At 41.3% G+C, this 16,659-nt stretch overlaps 1 protein-coding gene across 4 annotated transcripts; it reads left to right on the top strand.

The window, feature by feature from the left end:
- The first annotated feature begins 4,588 nt into the window (after positions 1 to 4,588).
- On the top strand, positions 4,589 to 16,123 carry LOC108880841 (E3 ubiquitin/ISG15 ligase TRIM25). Of its 4 annotated transcripts, none has more exons than XM_018672563.2 (9): positions 4,590 to 5,307; positions 6,236 to 6,331; positions 8,524 to 8,604; positions 8,916 to 9,068; positions 9,752 to 9,911; positions 10,150 to 10,188; positions 10,916 to 10,990; positions 11,983 to 12,057; positions 13,259 to 16,123. In XM_018672563.2, the coding sequence occupies exons 1-9, from the start codon at positions 4,708 to 4,710 to the stop codon at positions 13,810 to 13,812; spliced, it is 1,833 nt and encodes a 610-aa protein (XP_018528079.1). In that variant the 5' UTR covers positions 4,590 to 4,707; the 3' UTR covers positions 13,813 to 16,123. The 4 variants fall into 4 exon arrangements, with proteins under 4 accessions (XP_018528081.1, XP_018528080.1, XP_018528079.1 ...); XM_018672562.2 differs by having other exon boundaries at positions 11,980 to 12,057; XM_018672565.2 differs by lacking the exon at positions 10,916 to 10,990 and having other exon boundaries at positions 4,589 to 5,307.
- The last annotated feature ends 536 nt before the right edge of the window (positions 16,124 to 16,659 follow it).

The raw sequence follows: 16,659 nt of genomic DNA, 5'->3' as shown, positions 1-16,659 counted from the left end.
CTTGTCACTAGTGTCAAGTTAGACGGAATCAAATGATGGGACTTCCTGACATGGGTTTCAAAATAAAGCACATCATGTAGAATTATACTTCCGGCTTTCTGCTTTTATTTGAGAACAGCAGGTTGAAACATTTTTCACAAGTCATGGGATGATAATACTCAGGATGCATTATCTCAGCGTAACATCCCATTAAAGGTTGCATGTATCCATCTGTAAGCAGTTTGACGAATGATGAATGATGTTCCCTTCTCACACTGTTACATTTTTATAGTTTTTAAGGGTCCTGTAGAAATACCACTCTGAAGTAAAGTGAAAAAGTAAGAAAAGTAAACAATATTTGTGAGAGAACTCTCCATCTAGTAACCTGTTTTCTTAAGACTTCTTGGGGGGTCCTGACTCCCAGGTTGGGAACCACTGATATATATGAATAAAAATCAATCACAAAGCATACATCAGACAACTTATCACAGCCCACTGAACCTAGATCCATCTGCTCATTCATCCAGAAACAGCAAACCACAGCAAAACGCTCCGCCTTCTTCCTTCCTCCTCAGCACTCAGAGCTGCAGTTACACTTCTCTGTGCAGCTCGGCTGAATCCAAAACACTGCAAAACTGCTATATATGAACTTTTAAAATTATGACTTTGGAAATAGAGGGTTTCATTGCAAAACACAAGTACAGGCTTCTTTATTTTGAGGATCATGAAAGCATCATTTCCTGTTATGCAACCATCAGCCTCCTGAAATTAATTAATTAATTTCCCAAAAAATATAACCATTTTGAATGCAAAAGACCAAAGATGACTCATATTTAATGATAGGCTTATGAGCAGTGAAGCGTCACATTAGCAAACAGTAGACATGACAGTGGTCATCTCATTTTGAGAGAGAGCTGTGTGTCAGGATCCAAACTCACAACAGACTGAGTCTTATGTATGGTGTTCTGCAAGATTCAGAATAGCTTTGATATTTATGTAATGTGGAGTCATGAGTTTAAAATAACTAACATTGTTTACAATCATAATTTTTTTTTTTTTTAAAATTCAAAGAAATGTAATGTGTCCAACATGTAAAATGTTTGTTTTTCATACTAATAAGCAAATATTATCAAGCACACTACACTAAAATAGTAAAGAGGGTAAACACTGTACCTGCAAAACGTCAGCATGTCAGTATTATCACTGTTAATATGTTAGCATGCTGAGCTTAGCATTTAGCTCAAAGTAGTACTGTGCCTGTGATGGGGAAGGAAAAATATAGCTAGAGTTTCCAGTTGAAGAAAAGTGATTAATGCCGTATAATAACTTTTTATTCAGATTACTAAGAATGTGTGAAAGAAAGTGATGAACTTCACTTGCAGCTAATGAAAGATTTTCAAAGATGCATTCTGCATTATTATATTGCATTCTGGTTGGCTGAAACTGGCATCTTTACCAGTGCTGCTCCCTCCTGTCTATGGCTGTACGATTTTGAATGTCTGCTAATATGATCCGATATTTACAGTTGATTTTAGAATTCTGAAATATAAAAATATTTGCAATTTAATTAAATTTAAGCTGCAGTGGATGTTACTTCATTCATGTCTGTTCAAAGTAAAACTGAAGAGAAGGCAAACAATAAGCTTTTCAGGGAGGAACCTTGAAATGTATGTGTTACCAGCTGGTTGACTCTTAAAAAGCTGCAGGTCTCTTTAAGCTGGTCTATACAAGTCCAATACTGTATCCACTGTCTACTGTTCCCCGTGCTGCTGTCTCTGGAGACTGTCACCAAAGAGAGAAAGAGCTTGATACAATTAATTCACCTCAGACCCTCATCGCCACCTTTGTTTATTTGTCCTTTCTCAGCGTTCTCACCTTACATCCATCCCTCCATCCCTCCCCTCCTTTCTCTGGGTCTCTCTCTCTCCTTCTTCCACTGACCAGCTGCTCTCCTCCACCCTCCACCACTACCTGGCCCAGCAGAGGACCAGCCCACCCAACCCCGCCCCTCACAGTCCCGCAGGTAAACCAGAGACGCCCAGGGCACACCCTGGCTAGGAAAGGCCCAGGATCGCCTTACGGCCTAGCTGAAAAGGGTCCTTTCTAAAACAGCGAGTACATCACAGCCCCACTTTGAACAAAGGGCCAGGGGAGTCGAGGGACCAGACCCCCTTTTAGGGCTTTGTCTGTTTGCCTGCTCTGAGCTCTCAGTCAGACAGAGACTTGGACTGCGCTCAAGAACTGGGATTGGAGAAACATCGCAGATACAAAAGTGAGGAAGTCAAGGACAGAAACTTTCAAACACAGTATGTGACGACGATGAATTGATTAACACATGAATAAAACGGGGTAAAGTTTGCTTGACAAGATACGTTTTTAAGATGTACAGTTTAGGTTTTTCAACACCATTCATTAATTCATCCAGTAATCCAAGAATTGTGAAGCAGGTCCTAACTGCATGATGAAATATATTCCTTTACCTGCTGCTGAAACAGATAGTAACATATCGACCAAATTTAAGGAGGTTTTAACCAACGTGTCATTTCACCTGCTCTCTGGAACACTTCCTGTCATAAAAAAAGGATGGGGACATTTCTGAGGGAAAAAAAACATCCATGTTTTGTGTATTTCTATCCAGGGGATCCACTTTGTAAAAGTGACATTTCTGTCCTGGTTTAACTTGCTTGAGATTATTTTGTAAAGTATCGGTGCATTCAAGGGGACATGGGGCACTAATCCTGGGTTCAACTGACAAACTAAACCTCACAGGGGAAACCACTTAACTCCACAGGCAGGTAAAATGACCTCTGTGTGTGTGTGTGTGTGTGTGTGTGTCAGTCACAGCAAAGCTTAAGCACCTGAAAATCCCACTCTTAACCTTCAATCTCCTGCTGAACTGCTGCTGAAATTCAACTCTCAGGGCCAGCACTGAATGACAGAACATATCAGACAGCCAACAACATATAACTCACATATTATTTAAAAGTATGGAATTAGGTACATTTTCCACTTGGTGATACAAGCAAGAGCAGTTCAGATTTTAGCTCCAGTGCTGTATGAATGTGTGCATGAATGGGTGAATGTGACAGTGCAGTCCATTACTTGGCAGGTGGTTTTTATTATAAAATTTCAAATAATGACATAAATATTGAATAGCACTTTTTTAAGGGGAAGTAACTAGTAACTAAAATGCCACCTCGCAGTTCTATGCCTCTGCCAACAAGTCCAGCTGCAGCCAATCTAACCAGTTCAGCCTTGGGTCTAAGTCAACATTTGTCCCAAATATGAAGAAATTTACCTGAAATGTTCTGTTCATGAGGCAAAAAACATGTTTTGTGAGGTCACAGTGACCTTGACCTTTGACCTTTGACAGCCAAAATCTAATCACTTCATCCTTGAGTCCATGTGGATGTTTGTACCAAATTTGAAGAAATTTCCTCTAGGCATTACTGAGGTATTGTGTCCACAAGAATGGGTCGGGTGATGTAGGAAGCAGAAGTCAGTATGTAAAGCACTGAAGCACTCACTTGTAAGACACTGTGGAGGTTTTATTCTTCATCAGTAACAAGTGAGAAGTGATTTGTGTTATAGGAAATGGCCAGCAGAGGGCGTTACAGACCCTGTCATACCTCTAACTGTTCACAACTAATCATTTTCACAATATTGCAATTTAAGGATTTACAGTTTTCTATAAACAGTGACCTGGTCTGTAGACAAATCTATAATATCGATCAACAGAGATATTACATGACAATAGAATATAGAAATATTCAACGATGTGATAGACAGCAGTTTTGAAAAAATGCAGCATAAACATTTCACTGCTGCATTGAAACTGTCGGACTATTCAGTGAGCTATCTCCTGTGGGATTTATTCTGAGCTCAGTATCCATGTTGCACACAGATACTGTGATGAAACTGTTCAGGTTAATCAAGCTAAGTTAAGAATTGTATTTTTTGGATCAGTGGATCTGTGGATGCACTGAAATGATGCTGCAGTCTCATTTAATGAGTTTTGTTTAACATGACCAAAGAGCTGCCACTAGATTTCAGTGTGACCACATTAAAAAACAACAAGGCTCTGTAACACTGAACAATATTCAGGGTTGGATATCTGGACTGGATACTTAATATTTTATTTAAAGCTTCTCATCCCAAAGGTTTTTCCCATCATGCAGTGGTACTGTGTACAAAAAACAATTAAAATAAGAAGAGTTTGAAATAAGTTGAGACACCTGTGGAGGAGTTTTTTTAATGGCTGTGCATTGTTCTTCATTGGTGTCAGCACAGACTGCAAAATGAAGTTTGAAAGTTTTTATTGGTCTTACACAGACATGATCAAATTTTAAAAGAAGTTTGCAGAAAACCCTAAAGCCTGAGCTCTAACACATGTGATGGATAAAATTCCATTCACCTCCATTGTACTGGAGTGGAGGTAACAAACAGGAAATCTTGGACAATGTGGATAAAACTAAAACCTCCAGTGAGAAAATGTGTTTTTTGTGATTTGTGCGAACTGATCCTTTACGGTCTTTACAAGCCTGTAAGACAGCACTTAGGGCAGAACGCTGACACTAACAGTGATGGGGTGGATGACATTGCGGAAGGGCTATTCCTGTATCCTGACCCCACCCCTTTATAAAAACACAAGTAGAGTTGTGGAAAGATTCTTCATCGAGGCAACAGGCAGAGCAGGAGCCACCCGAGGTGAGAGGAGGCTCAGAGGAGATGGCACAGGCGAACATCTCGGTGACGGAGAGCCAGTTCAGGTGTCCCATCTGCCTGGACATCCTGAAGGACCCGGTGTCCATCCCCTGCGGACACACTTATTGCATGGCGTGCATCAACAACTACTGGGACCAGGCGGAGTCGGGCCAGTTCAGCTGCCCTCAGTGCCGGGAGACGTTCAGCCCTCGGCCGGTTTTGCGGAGGAACACGGTGCTCGCCGAGGTCGTCGACAAACTCAAGGTGAGCGAGATTGTCACGTCGCCGGAGCTTTACCTGGTGGGAGTCGGAGAAGTTCCGTGTGACTTCTGCCCGACTGAGAGCAAGCTGAGGGCGGTCAAGTCGTGCCTGGTGTGCCTGGCGTCTTTCTGCGAGCTCCATGTCGCGCCGCACCGGGAGGTCGGCACGCTGCGGCGGCACAAGCTGGTGGCCGCCGTGGAGTGTCTGGCGGAGCGGCTCTGCGCTCAGCACCGCCTGGGTCTGGAGCCCGCGGGGAGCGGCTCCGAGGCGGAGGCCGCGGTGGAGTGGAGCGGAGACTGCCTGCTGTGCGAGGCAGACCAGGAGGAGGTGCACAGCGTGGATGCCCAGAGAACCAGGAGACAGGTACTGAGACACACCTGAAGTATCGTAATTGTTTAAATCTGACTCTCTACTCTGAAGTTAAGACACATGTAAATTAGAGAAAGTGTTCCTAGTGTTCCTTTGCACTTTGGGAACCCTCAAGAAGTTCCCAAATTTTAAAACACTCAAATCCTGATTACTACCGTTAACATTTAAAGCTCTTAGAGGATCCCCCAGATAGAATAAAGCAGGTTCACAAATGTTTTGTCTGCTGACCCATATTGATCCATGAGTGTCAACCCATGCCACATCTGCCAGAGAAACTGACATGACCAATACATTAATTTACTCAAATTGAGTTTAAGCCTCTCGATTCTAATTTTGCGTTTACCAGATTTTTGTCTTGAACTGACGACCAGAAGTGAGCAGGTGAATGATCTAAAATACAGCGTTATATGAGGGCTGCTGATAAATGTTGATAAAACAGATGATGATTTTCTTCATATGCTTTGAGCCAGACAGTCAGATGAGTCAGATGCTCCAGTTAATTAAAGGGCCACGCAACAAAACAAGAAATAAACTTTGCCATTATGTTAAGAATGGAAGGAAACATTCTGAAGGTGTAATACGCCCTGGTTAGAGGACAGGAGGGACTTTGTTGTCTCAGAGGAGGTGAATAAATGCATGGTCAGGCAACTTAGAACAGAAGTACGTTGTGGTGATCTTGCAAAGGTTGTTAAATCATACAAAATAATAAAGTGTCAAATCAAATGGCAGCAAAAGCAATGAAACTGTCAGTTCATACTGTAACAAACAATAATCAAAGCAGTTCAAGATTATGTTTGTATCACGGCATCAGTTTATGTTTTTGTCATTTAACTTGCAACACTTTTTTTAGCCACACTTCAGACTTAATCTACAACCTGTCTGTCTGTCTGTCTGTCTGTCTGTCTGTCTGTCTGTCTGTCAGCTCCAGCTCCAGGAGTCTCAGAGGATGGTCCAGGGGAGGATTCGGAACAGAGAGCGAGAGATAGAGGAGTTTCAACAAAGCTTAGAGTCTCTCAAGGTGACACATACACACACACACACACACACACACACATACACATACACACATACATGTGCACACACACACACACACACACATACATGTGCACACACACACATACACATGTAAACATGTGTTCCAGGTAAGTTCTGAGAACCATTAATTGTTGCTACTGAGAACTTACCTGGAACACTTGGAATATATTAGCTGTTGTTATTCAATGTCTCACCTCCTCTTAATGAAAGCCTGAAACAGTAAACATGCCTGGAGGAATTTCACTGATGATGATGGAATATAGTAAATAAATGGTGTAATTGTCTGCAGTACATCCACTAAAGTGCTTGTTTTGCCACTAACAGACTCAGACTGTTATTTTAAGTGTCTGACAACTTTATGGACAGGATTCGTACAGAGAGAGTAAGACTCCGAAACATCACTATATATCACTACCAGACTCCATTGACAAAAACAGTAACTTTACAGAGCAGAACAAGGGAGTTGCTGGAATACCACTGAACATCAGTTCATTAGTTTCATAAGTAGAAGTACCATCAATCTTTGCAACAGAAAGGGCAAGATATGGCCAGTCTTATATAATGTTTGTCAGATGGGAAAATTCAGTCTTATTGATGTAGTTGTTTTTATTATTTTTCTTTACACTTACTAAAGTTTAAATTATTGTCTATGACAACACTCAGGCTTTTTGCCCCAGATTTAATGTGTTTTGCTGGACTTTCTTTTCAAATCAGTGCCAGTAGCTATAATTTTGTTTTGTCCTCGTCTGATAGTTGTTACACATCAGATCTCTGATGTTTAAACCTGCATGCAGTATTGGGATTGTGCATTTAGAGTCCCTGCTCTGGTGCATGAAATCATTGCTCCTCCTTATCCATGGGTAAACTATCAGACCCATTTGTTTTGTGCACTTTGTGGTTATCTACTCTTCCCCAGCACGGTTATTTATATGTACGTGAAATATCATAGATATCTCTCTTTTGTGAAAGATAGATTGTCAAGATATTATAATTATGCCATTTATTCATATTACAGGTTGATTAATTATACTGTGAGTCTCTATAACTCAACACTGAGGACAGTAATTCAGCCAGTCCTGCAGCCCTGATATGATGCAATATTTACACCAGTAGTATGATATGTGTTATGTAGAACACATGAGATAGAGAGTTACATAAATAGACTTGTCTTGACATTTACACAACTGTCCATGCACAACACACACAACCTCCCCTGTGGCATCAGGCTCACACACTCACCTCTCTCTATCTCTGTCCTTCTCACACACGCAAACACTCTGCCTCACTGGAGCTTTTGTATCAGTTTCCATTGCAAAGCTAATTTAAGTTCCATTGTCTCAGCCACTCCTCCGGTCTTCCAGGAAAACCTTTTCTTCTCCCTCCGCTGAGCATCATCTCCGTCCATTCAGTGTGTGGATGCTCTAGCTCATTAGGAAACTGCTGTATTAGCTCACTGACATTGGCCTTTTATCAGATGTTGGATATCAGTTTGTCAGCTTGTATTCTTGATACTGTGGAGGTTCTTCTGTAAGCTATATGAGTCTGGACCTAACCTGTTTTTTTTTACAGACAAAGAAATGTCTTTTCAGTGGATTTTCACACCTGCTACAAATAAAAATTGGCAGCACACTCTGGATCCTTGTAATTTCTAAGCAGGACAATGGATGAAACAAAATGTTGGCAAAAATATCGTTGTTGTGATTCAAGATCTCAGCAAACCTCACTCCATCTAGTTGTGTGGACAGTGTGTTTAATGTATTTGTTTTTACTTTGTTACTGATGTACTTATACATGTAAAAACACACACACACACATGTAACAACACATATCATATTGTATGACAGGAAGAAACTCATAGGCATGTTTAAGCCCCTGTGAAATGACAGTTTTACTCACTTTATCTAGTAAACGATAATATAGAAACAGGATATTGGAGTCGGGCATTAGGAGACACATTGGATTCATTTTAAAGTGAAACACAATGAGATATCAGTTAAAAAGGGAAAGGCGTCTTTTCTTTCACGTGCACTTTGGCAGGATGAAGATGCCGTTAAAGATTCACTGTTTCGTTGAAAGCAAGTTTTTCAGAAGTTTGACATTTCTGTTTCATGGTTTCTTTCCTCTGTCCGGCTCTAACTACTGTTCTCTTCTACTGTGTGTTTGTATCTGTTTCAGGTGTCAGCATCCGCTGTTCTGGAAGATAGTGAAGCTCTGTTTGCAGATATGGCACTCCGCCTGGAGAAAACCAAGGCAGAGGTGAGGACCAGGAGCTAGAAGTATTAACAGTGATGTTACGTAGCCGTAACAGTAGGAGGGAGGGTAATAATAGCAGCAAATGAGGTAGCCTTAAAAACAGCAGAAGTTAAAATAGCTCCACCAATTGACGTCTGGTTTTCAAACGAAGTATCAATAGTATTAGTAGTGTTAAAAGAAGCACAGGTAATAAAGTTCAACAGCACACAGTTCTCTCTACATTGTTATGTGTCATTTCTGTAAACCAGAATGGTTTGATTCCTGCTTAGTACATCCAAGCTACACTCATGACATCGTCTACCTCTGTGCCACAGGTTCGCGCGAGGCTGGAGACGAAGGAGCGAGCAGTGGTGGGGAGAGCCAAACGCGACATAGAGATGCTGGAGAAAGATTTGGAGGAGCTGAGGAGGAGAGATGAGGAGATCAGTCAGCTGCTGCACACAGAAGACAACACACATTTCTTACAGGTGAGGGGGAAAATGAAAAGATGGAAAAATATGAGGGGCGCTGTGGGAGAAAAGAGAGAGTAGAGACCCACAGGGGGAGAAGGAGGACTTCAGAGTGAGGAAAAAGAAGGGAGGATGCACAGAGAGAGGACGTAAAAATCTGAGGCAAAGTAAAATTTGTGTCTGTATGAAGAAAACTGCCCCTAATTTATATAAAGGAGAATAAACTTTCAGAGAAGCTGAGAACACACAGCTCAGTCAGTAGTTTTCTTGAGACATGATCTGTCGTTGTTTACAGCCATCCATACTAATAAAGCTACATCAGGCTAGTAGTGCTTAACAGGACACTTATGTATCAGACTCTTTTAGGCTCATTGTCTTGAGAAGTTTATCTCAAAAGACAATAAGCACAATATCAGTTATTGCATTTGATATTCATCCATTACATCTAATGCATCCTGGAAGCCATAAAAACTCATCAGAGTGCACACTAAGAAATATCCGGAGAGATAAGTGTGTAGATGATGGAGGAGTAAGAATTGATGAGAGGAGAGAATGAGTCAGCAGTGACCAGTGGAAAAAGACAACACCTGCCTAGGTGCTATTTTCAAATTCAATAGTATGAGGAATTAAGGAGGGGAGGAGGGCGGGCTGTAGACACGATGCCAGGCTTTATTTTCCACCCTTTCTCTGTATCGGCTCAGGCGGCTCCACTGCTGTGCGTCCCTCTCACCACTGGTCGGCACTCCAGAGCCCTCAGCCTGCCCACAGAGGCCTTCAGTGGCGCCAGGAAAGCACTGTGCCACCTCCGCAGCCGAATGGAGGAGGTCTGCAGGGAGGAGATGGACAAGATCAGCCGTGCAGGTACACCAGATGACCCACAGGCAGGAAGACATGACATACCGTATGCTAATAAATATACAAAATACTTAAATATGCAGACACTTGCTCCTATGGGTAAATTTTAAGTCTGAGCGTGTGCCACTAAAATATTGCAAAGGTTCAGCATGGTTAAAGTAGATTTATGTAACCTAAAAGACACATGCAAACTGTCATGCAGACTGTATGTGCACTAAGTTTAACACAATGATTTCTCTTCCAGTTAATGAGAACTACGTGTCTGGTGGAGAGTGTCTAAAAGGTAAGCATAAGAAACATGATACGCAAACGCACGCACACACACCCTCTGTGATAGTGTCAGGTCTGAGGTGACCCATTTTTACGAGCCTGCAGGTTTTGACATGACATTTAACACTGCGAGGGACAGTGGACGTGTTAATTATTGATGCTGAAGAGGACAGAGTGATGTCTGATACAACACACTCTGGCTCACCTCCAGCTCTGCTCCATCCTAATCAGTTCAGTTTAATTAGAAACAATCAAATTCATTGCAGCTCAACCGTAAGCTCACTTATGTTTAAATGAATTTGTTTTACAGAGGCTTTTCAGTGACAGCCGCAGCAACAATGGAGATCCAGTGTTAGCAGCGAGATAACTCAAAACTTTTATGTTTTTGCTTTGACCACATTATATTAAGGGAGACCTGTTTACAAATTTACAGTATTAGCCATAAAAGCAGCAGGAATTCATGTCCCCAGAGGGTGCATCTGAATGATTTTGATGATCCCCTAACTTTTCCTGGTTTTTGTGCTCAAAGTATTAAAAGTGAAATATGGAAAACTTTTACATTAGCATCTATATCCAGGTTATGCCTGTCATGGCTTAGAAACAGTAGTTTTCAGTGAAAACAGGACACAGGCTAACTGGGGATAATGGAGCTATATTTTGTCATTTTGTTTTGTTAATATTGGTATTGTTGAGTTTTAAAAAAATATATCCAATACCATCATATCCATTGTATTGGGGAGGTGGCAGAAATCCGAGTGCAGAGAACGCCAAACCTCAGCAAATGCAACCAACTGCAGGGCAACATGCCAGTAGGGGTAAGTGGAAAAATGTGAGGTATTCTGGTGAACTGACCCTTTAACTAACACAAACCACTGATTTCAGATTTGTTAACTCAGAGGGCTATTTTAGCAAATCAGGCGACATTAACATTAAAGCCACTACGTGTAGAATTTGGCAATCATGTATTCTGGTGGCATCTGGTGGTTGTAGCAAGAATGTCGCTACAGCAGCAAACACATGCTACATCCTCCTACTTCCACAGGTTTTCCATCCATTCATACTTAACATGCTAACACATTAAACTAAGATGACAAACACAGTCAACACCTGCATTAACATGACTGTAGACTCCTAGTCTTGTTCTACATGTAAAAGCATATGCCTCCAAAAAGATGTTTCTCAAACGAAAATTGTACACATAGTGACTTTAATGTTAACTTTACACTTTCATGAATGCTAGACAGGATTTCCTGGATAACATGATGTTATTCAACTGGGCAATAAATCTAACAGATTTACTTGGTGAAGTTTCTTCTCTCTGTCTAGGACAGGGATGGTTAGCCATGGTCATGGAGGGCCAACAGCATGTTCACACAGATTGTAAATGTGCTACAACAGTACATGTTTGTAACTTAATTTCCTCCTGTTACTTGGTTTCTTCTGTGCGGACTGTTGGCTCCTCATGGCACCTGGTCTGCCAGCCACTGTGTTAAGACCTCCGACTAACACAAAAAAACTCTAGGGGGTTTTCTTTTGTTACCTTGAAAAGTTTTGTGGTGGTGCTTGAAATTCTTTATTTTCCACTTTTATTTTGTTCCTGATTTGCCATGCACCCATATTAATCTTCATTTCTCTCATTTACACTCTTTTTTTTCTCTTTACTTTACTTATGCTTTTTGCTTCCCTCTCTGCTGCTGTTTTCACTCTCATTCAGTTCATTGTAGTTAAGCATTTCTTTCACGAATATGGACAAAAGTTTTCAGTAACACTTCTCTTTCTCTTTTTGTCATTTGTCTCTTTCCAGCAGTGCCGGTGTCATTCCCTCTGTCCTCTTTGTCTCTGCAGCCGGCTGATCAGAGGATGAGAGCAGCCTTCCTCAGGTGTAAGTACTTCATCTTTCTATCTCACAAGTTTTTTCCTTTCTGTAGTTGTTGTCTCTCCATCCGTCTGTGGCCTCTCGTCCACCCACTTGTCATCCTCCTCTCTCTACCTCTTCATTAGATTTTTCTTTTCTCTTCGCCTTCCTCTCTGCATCACTTCTCCTCGCTCTCTGTCTCTGGTGCACCTATTCAGAATGACCACCCTGCATGTCTTCCCCCAACTTGCTCTCTCTCATCCACCCCTCTTTCTTTGACCGTCTTTCCATCCTTCCCTCTTTCTCTTCTCCATGTTTCCAGTTCTACTCATAATGAGAGACCTGGTGAGAAATTTGAGAGCCCAGTCTGTGTCTTCATCAATAATGGATGGCAATCATACTGTATTTATGACATCCAGGTCCGTCATTAAGACTAGTGTCTTGTCCTGACAAAAACAAGCCAGCTGACAGGATGACAGCACAGCAGCACCTTGTTAGGCATTAATAATTCATTTGGTCAAAGGAGAATTAAGGCCATATGTGTCATTATCCCCTCTGTGCCAAAATGTCAAGTGAAACAGTAGTTGGCTTAACATGTTATCTGTCTGTGTCCAGCTCAGCTCCTCAACTTGGAAAAAACTTCTAAAACTGAGAGAGTGACAGACCAGGAGAAACTGGAAAGAAATATCTGAGGCTGCGGATCGAAATGTATTCAGTATTACTGTCTGGGTACGCTGATACCACTTTTTACCACCATACTGGTCGAAATATTATTTGTGTTATAGATGGAAATCAGCAGAGTCAACTTCATGGTGGTGTTAGAGGAAAAGTCACAGGATCAAGTCAGCAGGATTCATCTTCTGGTGACCATGAAATTTCATGCCAAACAATCCAATAGCTGTTGAGATAGTTCAGTACAAACCAAAGTAGTATTTCAGTATGACAGCCCCGCCCTCGACAAGTAACTATCTTTGTGAGCAGCTACTGCAACAACCAAACTTTCAGGAACTGGGACACTGGTTACATTCGATTTCTGCAGGTGAAAGTAAGGGGTTTAAAATGCAGATAATGGTGTTTTCATAAAGTGCAAAAATCCCTGCATGGCTGCTCAGAACTCTGGAGAACTCCCTGACTAGTAATCAACAGCCCTCTCTCTCGCAGAATATCATGCTCAGTTTGGGGCTGTAAAAATCTAATTTCTTAAACTCGTCTCTTTCTTCTTCCTTAGTTTCTTGTCGTCTGTCCTTGGACCCTGACACAGCCCACCCTACTCTGATTCTCCTGGAGGGACCACAGGGTGCCCACTGTGGTGAGGAGCCCCAGTCTTACCCCCCTCACCCCCAGCGCTTTGACTCAGTGGCCCAGGTCCTGTGCAGGGAGGGCCAGTTTGGTGGTGCCAGCTATTGGGAGGTGGAGTGGAGGGGTGGGGGATGGATTGACATTGGTGTCACTTATCGAGGTATTGGACGCAAAGGTGGTGGGAAACCCTGCCTCCTGGGGCGCAACGAGAACTCCTGGCGGCTGAGGTGTACGCACGCAGGATATGCCGCCTGGCACGACAACCGTAAGACCACGGTGGCTGCGCCGCCCTGCCCCAGGATCGGCGTGTTCCTGGAGCGCCAGAAAGGAGCATTATCCTTTTACAGCGTGTCAGACACAGTGATGCTCCTGCACACGTTCCGTTGCCCGTTCTCTCAGCCGCTTTACCCAGCCTTCCGCCTGGACCTGGACTCCACCCTGCTCATCTGCCCCTATGAGGGAGGGAATGTAAACCCAACCTAACCTTCCCTCCCTTCTTCATCCAGGACACTTCATTTAACTACTGCAGGAAAGGGCTGTTCACTCTGCATATGGATATGAACATTAAAAATAGAGTTTGCTGGTGCAGAAGCATCACAGTCAGGAATCTGTTTTCTTCTTCCATACATGCCTTCTGTCCGTGTCAGACAACAGATTTTTCTTCATCTTGTTTTTTAAAAACTTCTTTTTAATTCTAAGCTAGTCTGTTGGTACTGTCTCTGTCACATCATACATTATGACTTGTCATAGCAGGAAAAGCCCAGGAAATACTAATAACAACTACAAAGGCTCCATTCCATTTAGGTGTCCCAGTAAGGCATGAGAGTGTGATAGTGAGCCAACATGCAAAAATATCAGAACCCTGAAACTGACACACTGAAATGGAATTCAGCAATTATTTATGTTACTATTTATACCTGTGCTTTTCCAACTGTGACATGTGACGTGTCTTCTATGAAAAAGGCCTCTTCAAAAAAGTGCTGTGCTGTGAAAACCATCCACTAAAAAGTATTCACCCCTATTTGTGTTTTACATTGTTTTCTATATGGTAAAAAAATTAGTTACAGTACATTTATGGGAAACGTTTTATACTAGAGGGTGGATTTATTTAACTCCCCACAATGCGGCTGAATATTTAATACCTGTGACTACTTGAATACCCACAGCAAGAGAGTTTTCTGTATCAGCCTCACTGCCATGTGACATGGGAAATCTCACTTCATCAGTTTTTATGATGAAAATGTAACACCTGCAAAAGTGACCTCAGCTTCAGAGTCAGACAAATGAAATGCCATACTGTAGTTCATGTTTTGCTTTGGGTAATGTCTCATATTTTTTGAGGCCATTTGGGGTCGATTTTCTTGCATGTGGGTGATTTTTGTGAACAACACATTTCAGGTCTGTCTTTAAAGTAGATTATGAATTAAAGAGGGAAATATGCATATTCACTTCTCTTCCAAGAGTTAGACTGGAAGACTGGAGGCAGAGGGAAAGAGCTAGCCTGCCTCTGTCCAATCACCATCAAACTTTGTGTAAAACCACAACTTCCTGTTTTTACACTTTAGCTTCAACAACAGTTAGTGTTCATTAATGAGCTTTAGACATGCTGGTAGCTCTGAGTTTATCTCCTTTGGACAGAGTTAGTATGCTATGCTAAGCTAGCGGTGGCTGGTGTTGGCTTCATATTTACCATACAATCATGAGAGTGGTACAGATTTTCTTATCTAACTCTTGAAAGAAAGTGAATAAGCATAAATCCAAAAAATGTCTGTTCCTTTCAGACCGCATTCACATTGCATCATATCTATGTCAGTATATAACCCATATTCATTAACAATGTATGACTGCATATTCTAAAGGGATTTTTGAAGAGACACATGTACACACCATCATGTCCATTATTGTCTCCACTATGCTGATGCTGGTTCAGGTCACGCAAGCCACTACAAGGTGGCAATAATATGGTGACCGATGGTGAATGATTAAAAATATACTTAGAGTTAACTCTGTTTAAGTGGGGGAATACCAGAAGCATGTACTTTGCATGCTTCCAAATTCAATCCTATTATATCACATATTGAATCATATCTAATCAGTCATGGTTAGATTTTTTTTAAAAAAAGGAACTTGAACATTTGAAGTCTGTCACTGCTTCCACTGACTCCTGTTTCCCTCTGGAAACAGTTTGATTGTAGCATTACCATAGTCTAGCCACAGCTTTTCTTAGATTATGGCATCATTTTTCATCGAAGCTTTCTTTTTGAATGGTGCTATTCCAGTGGAGTGTGATGATTTGACCGAGCACTGTGTGAGGGCTTTATGTCAGCAATTATCAATCCAAAAAAACAACAGGATTACAGAACAGTTACATATAATCTATCAACTTTATATGCATTTTCAAAGGCATGTTCAAAAATACGAGGTTGATTAAAACAATACTACTAGAAAACCTATTGTATTACACATACTACTACAGCAAACATTAAAATGTATTACAGCAATGCTTTACATCACCTTGCGAGTTCCACACAAGCAAGTCAAGTCTAGCAAGTCTAATTTGCCAACCTGATTTTGTCTGGCAGGTCAATCACTTTTTTGCCATGAAGTGCATTATTCCACAAGCTGGACTGTAGAATTATATCTCCTTGTAGCATTTCCACCTCCTGTTTACTCACTGTGCTTCCACTATTGTTCTTTAATGTGACTTTAAAATATGTTGTATTTGTCTGAGTGTTGCTTTTTCCAAGATGAGGTCATTCAACCGTAGCTCGCAATAAACTGATCCAGGTCTGTAGTTGTCAGTCTGAGGTCATTTTTAGCCCCCTACCCCTTCACCCCGATGGCATGTTGCATGAAGCAGCACAGTATGGCTGGCTGCAGACAGGATGGAAACAGCAATATGGGCTGGACATCCTCCAAGACCTTCTCAACAGAGAAGCCAACCAGCTCCTTATATCACAACAAATAAGACCCATGTCTCATTTTCAAAATAAACTTAATTTGGTGATGTTCATCAACATCATATTAGTTTTAATATATTTAGATTTTGTACAGTAGGTCCAACAAAACAATAAATCATTGCCTGGATAAACTTGTTAACTTAAAAAAATAATCCATTTTTAGATTAAAGAATATAAATAATTGATAAATCATGTAGTTAATTTAAAAATAGATCAATTTATGGAAAAGTTAAATAAATAAATAATTGTAGAGCCATACTCGATTTTTAGCCAGTATTTTTAGATAAAAAATGTAATGTATGTTTGCTATCAACAAAATAATTTTAAGGGTATGTCTGGGTTTGGATTAGCAAAACTTTCTGTCAGGTGA

The sequence above is a fragment of the Lates calcarifer genome, linkage group LG5, assembly GCF_001640805.2.
Source record: "Lates calcarifer isolate ASB-BC8 linkage group LG5, TLL_Latcal_v3, whole genome shotgun sequence".
In the NCBI taxonomy this organism is placed as follows: Eukaryota; Metazoa; Chordata; class Actinopteri; family Centropomidae; genus Lates; species Lates calcarifer.
This window is presented reverse-complemented; position numbering and strand designations above follow the sequence as displayed.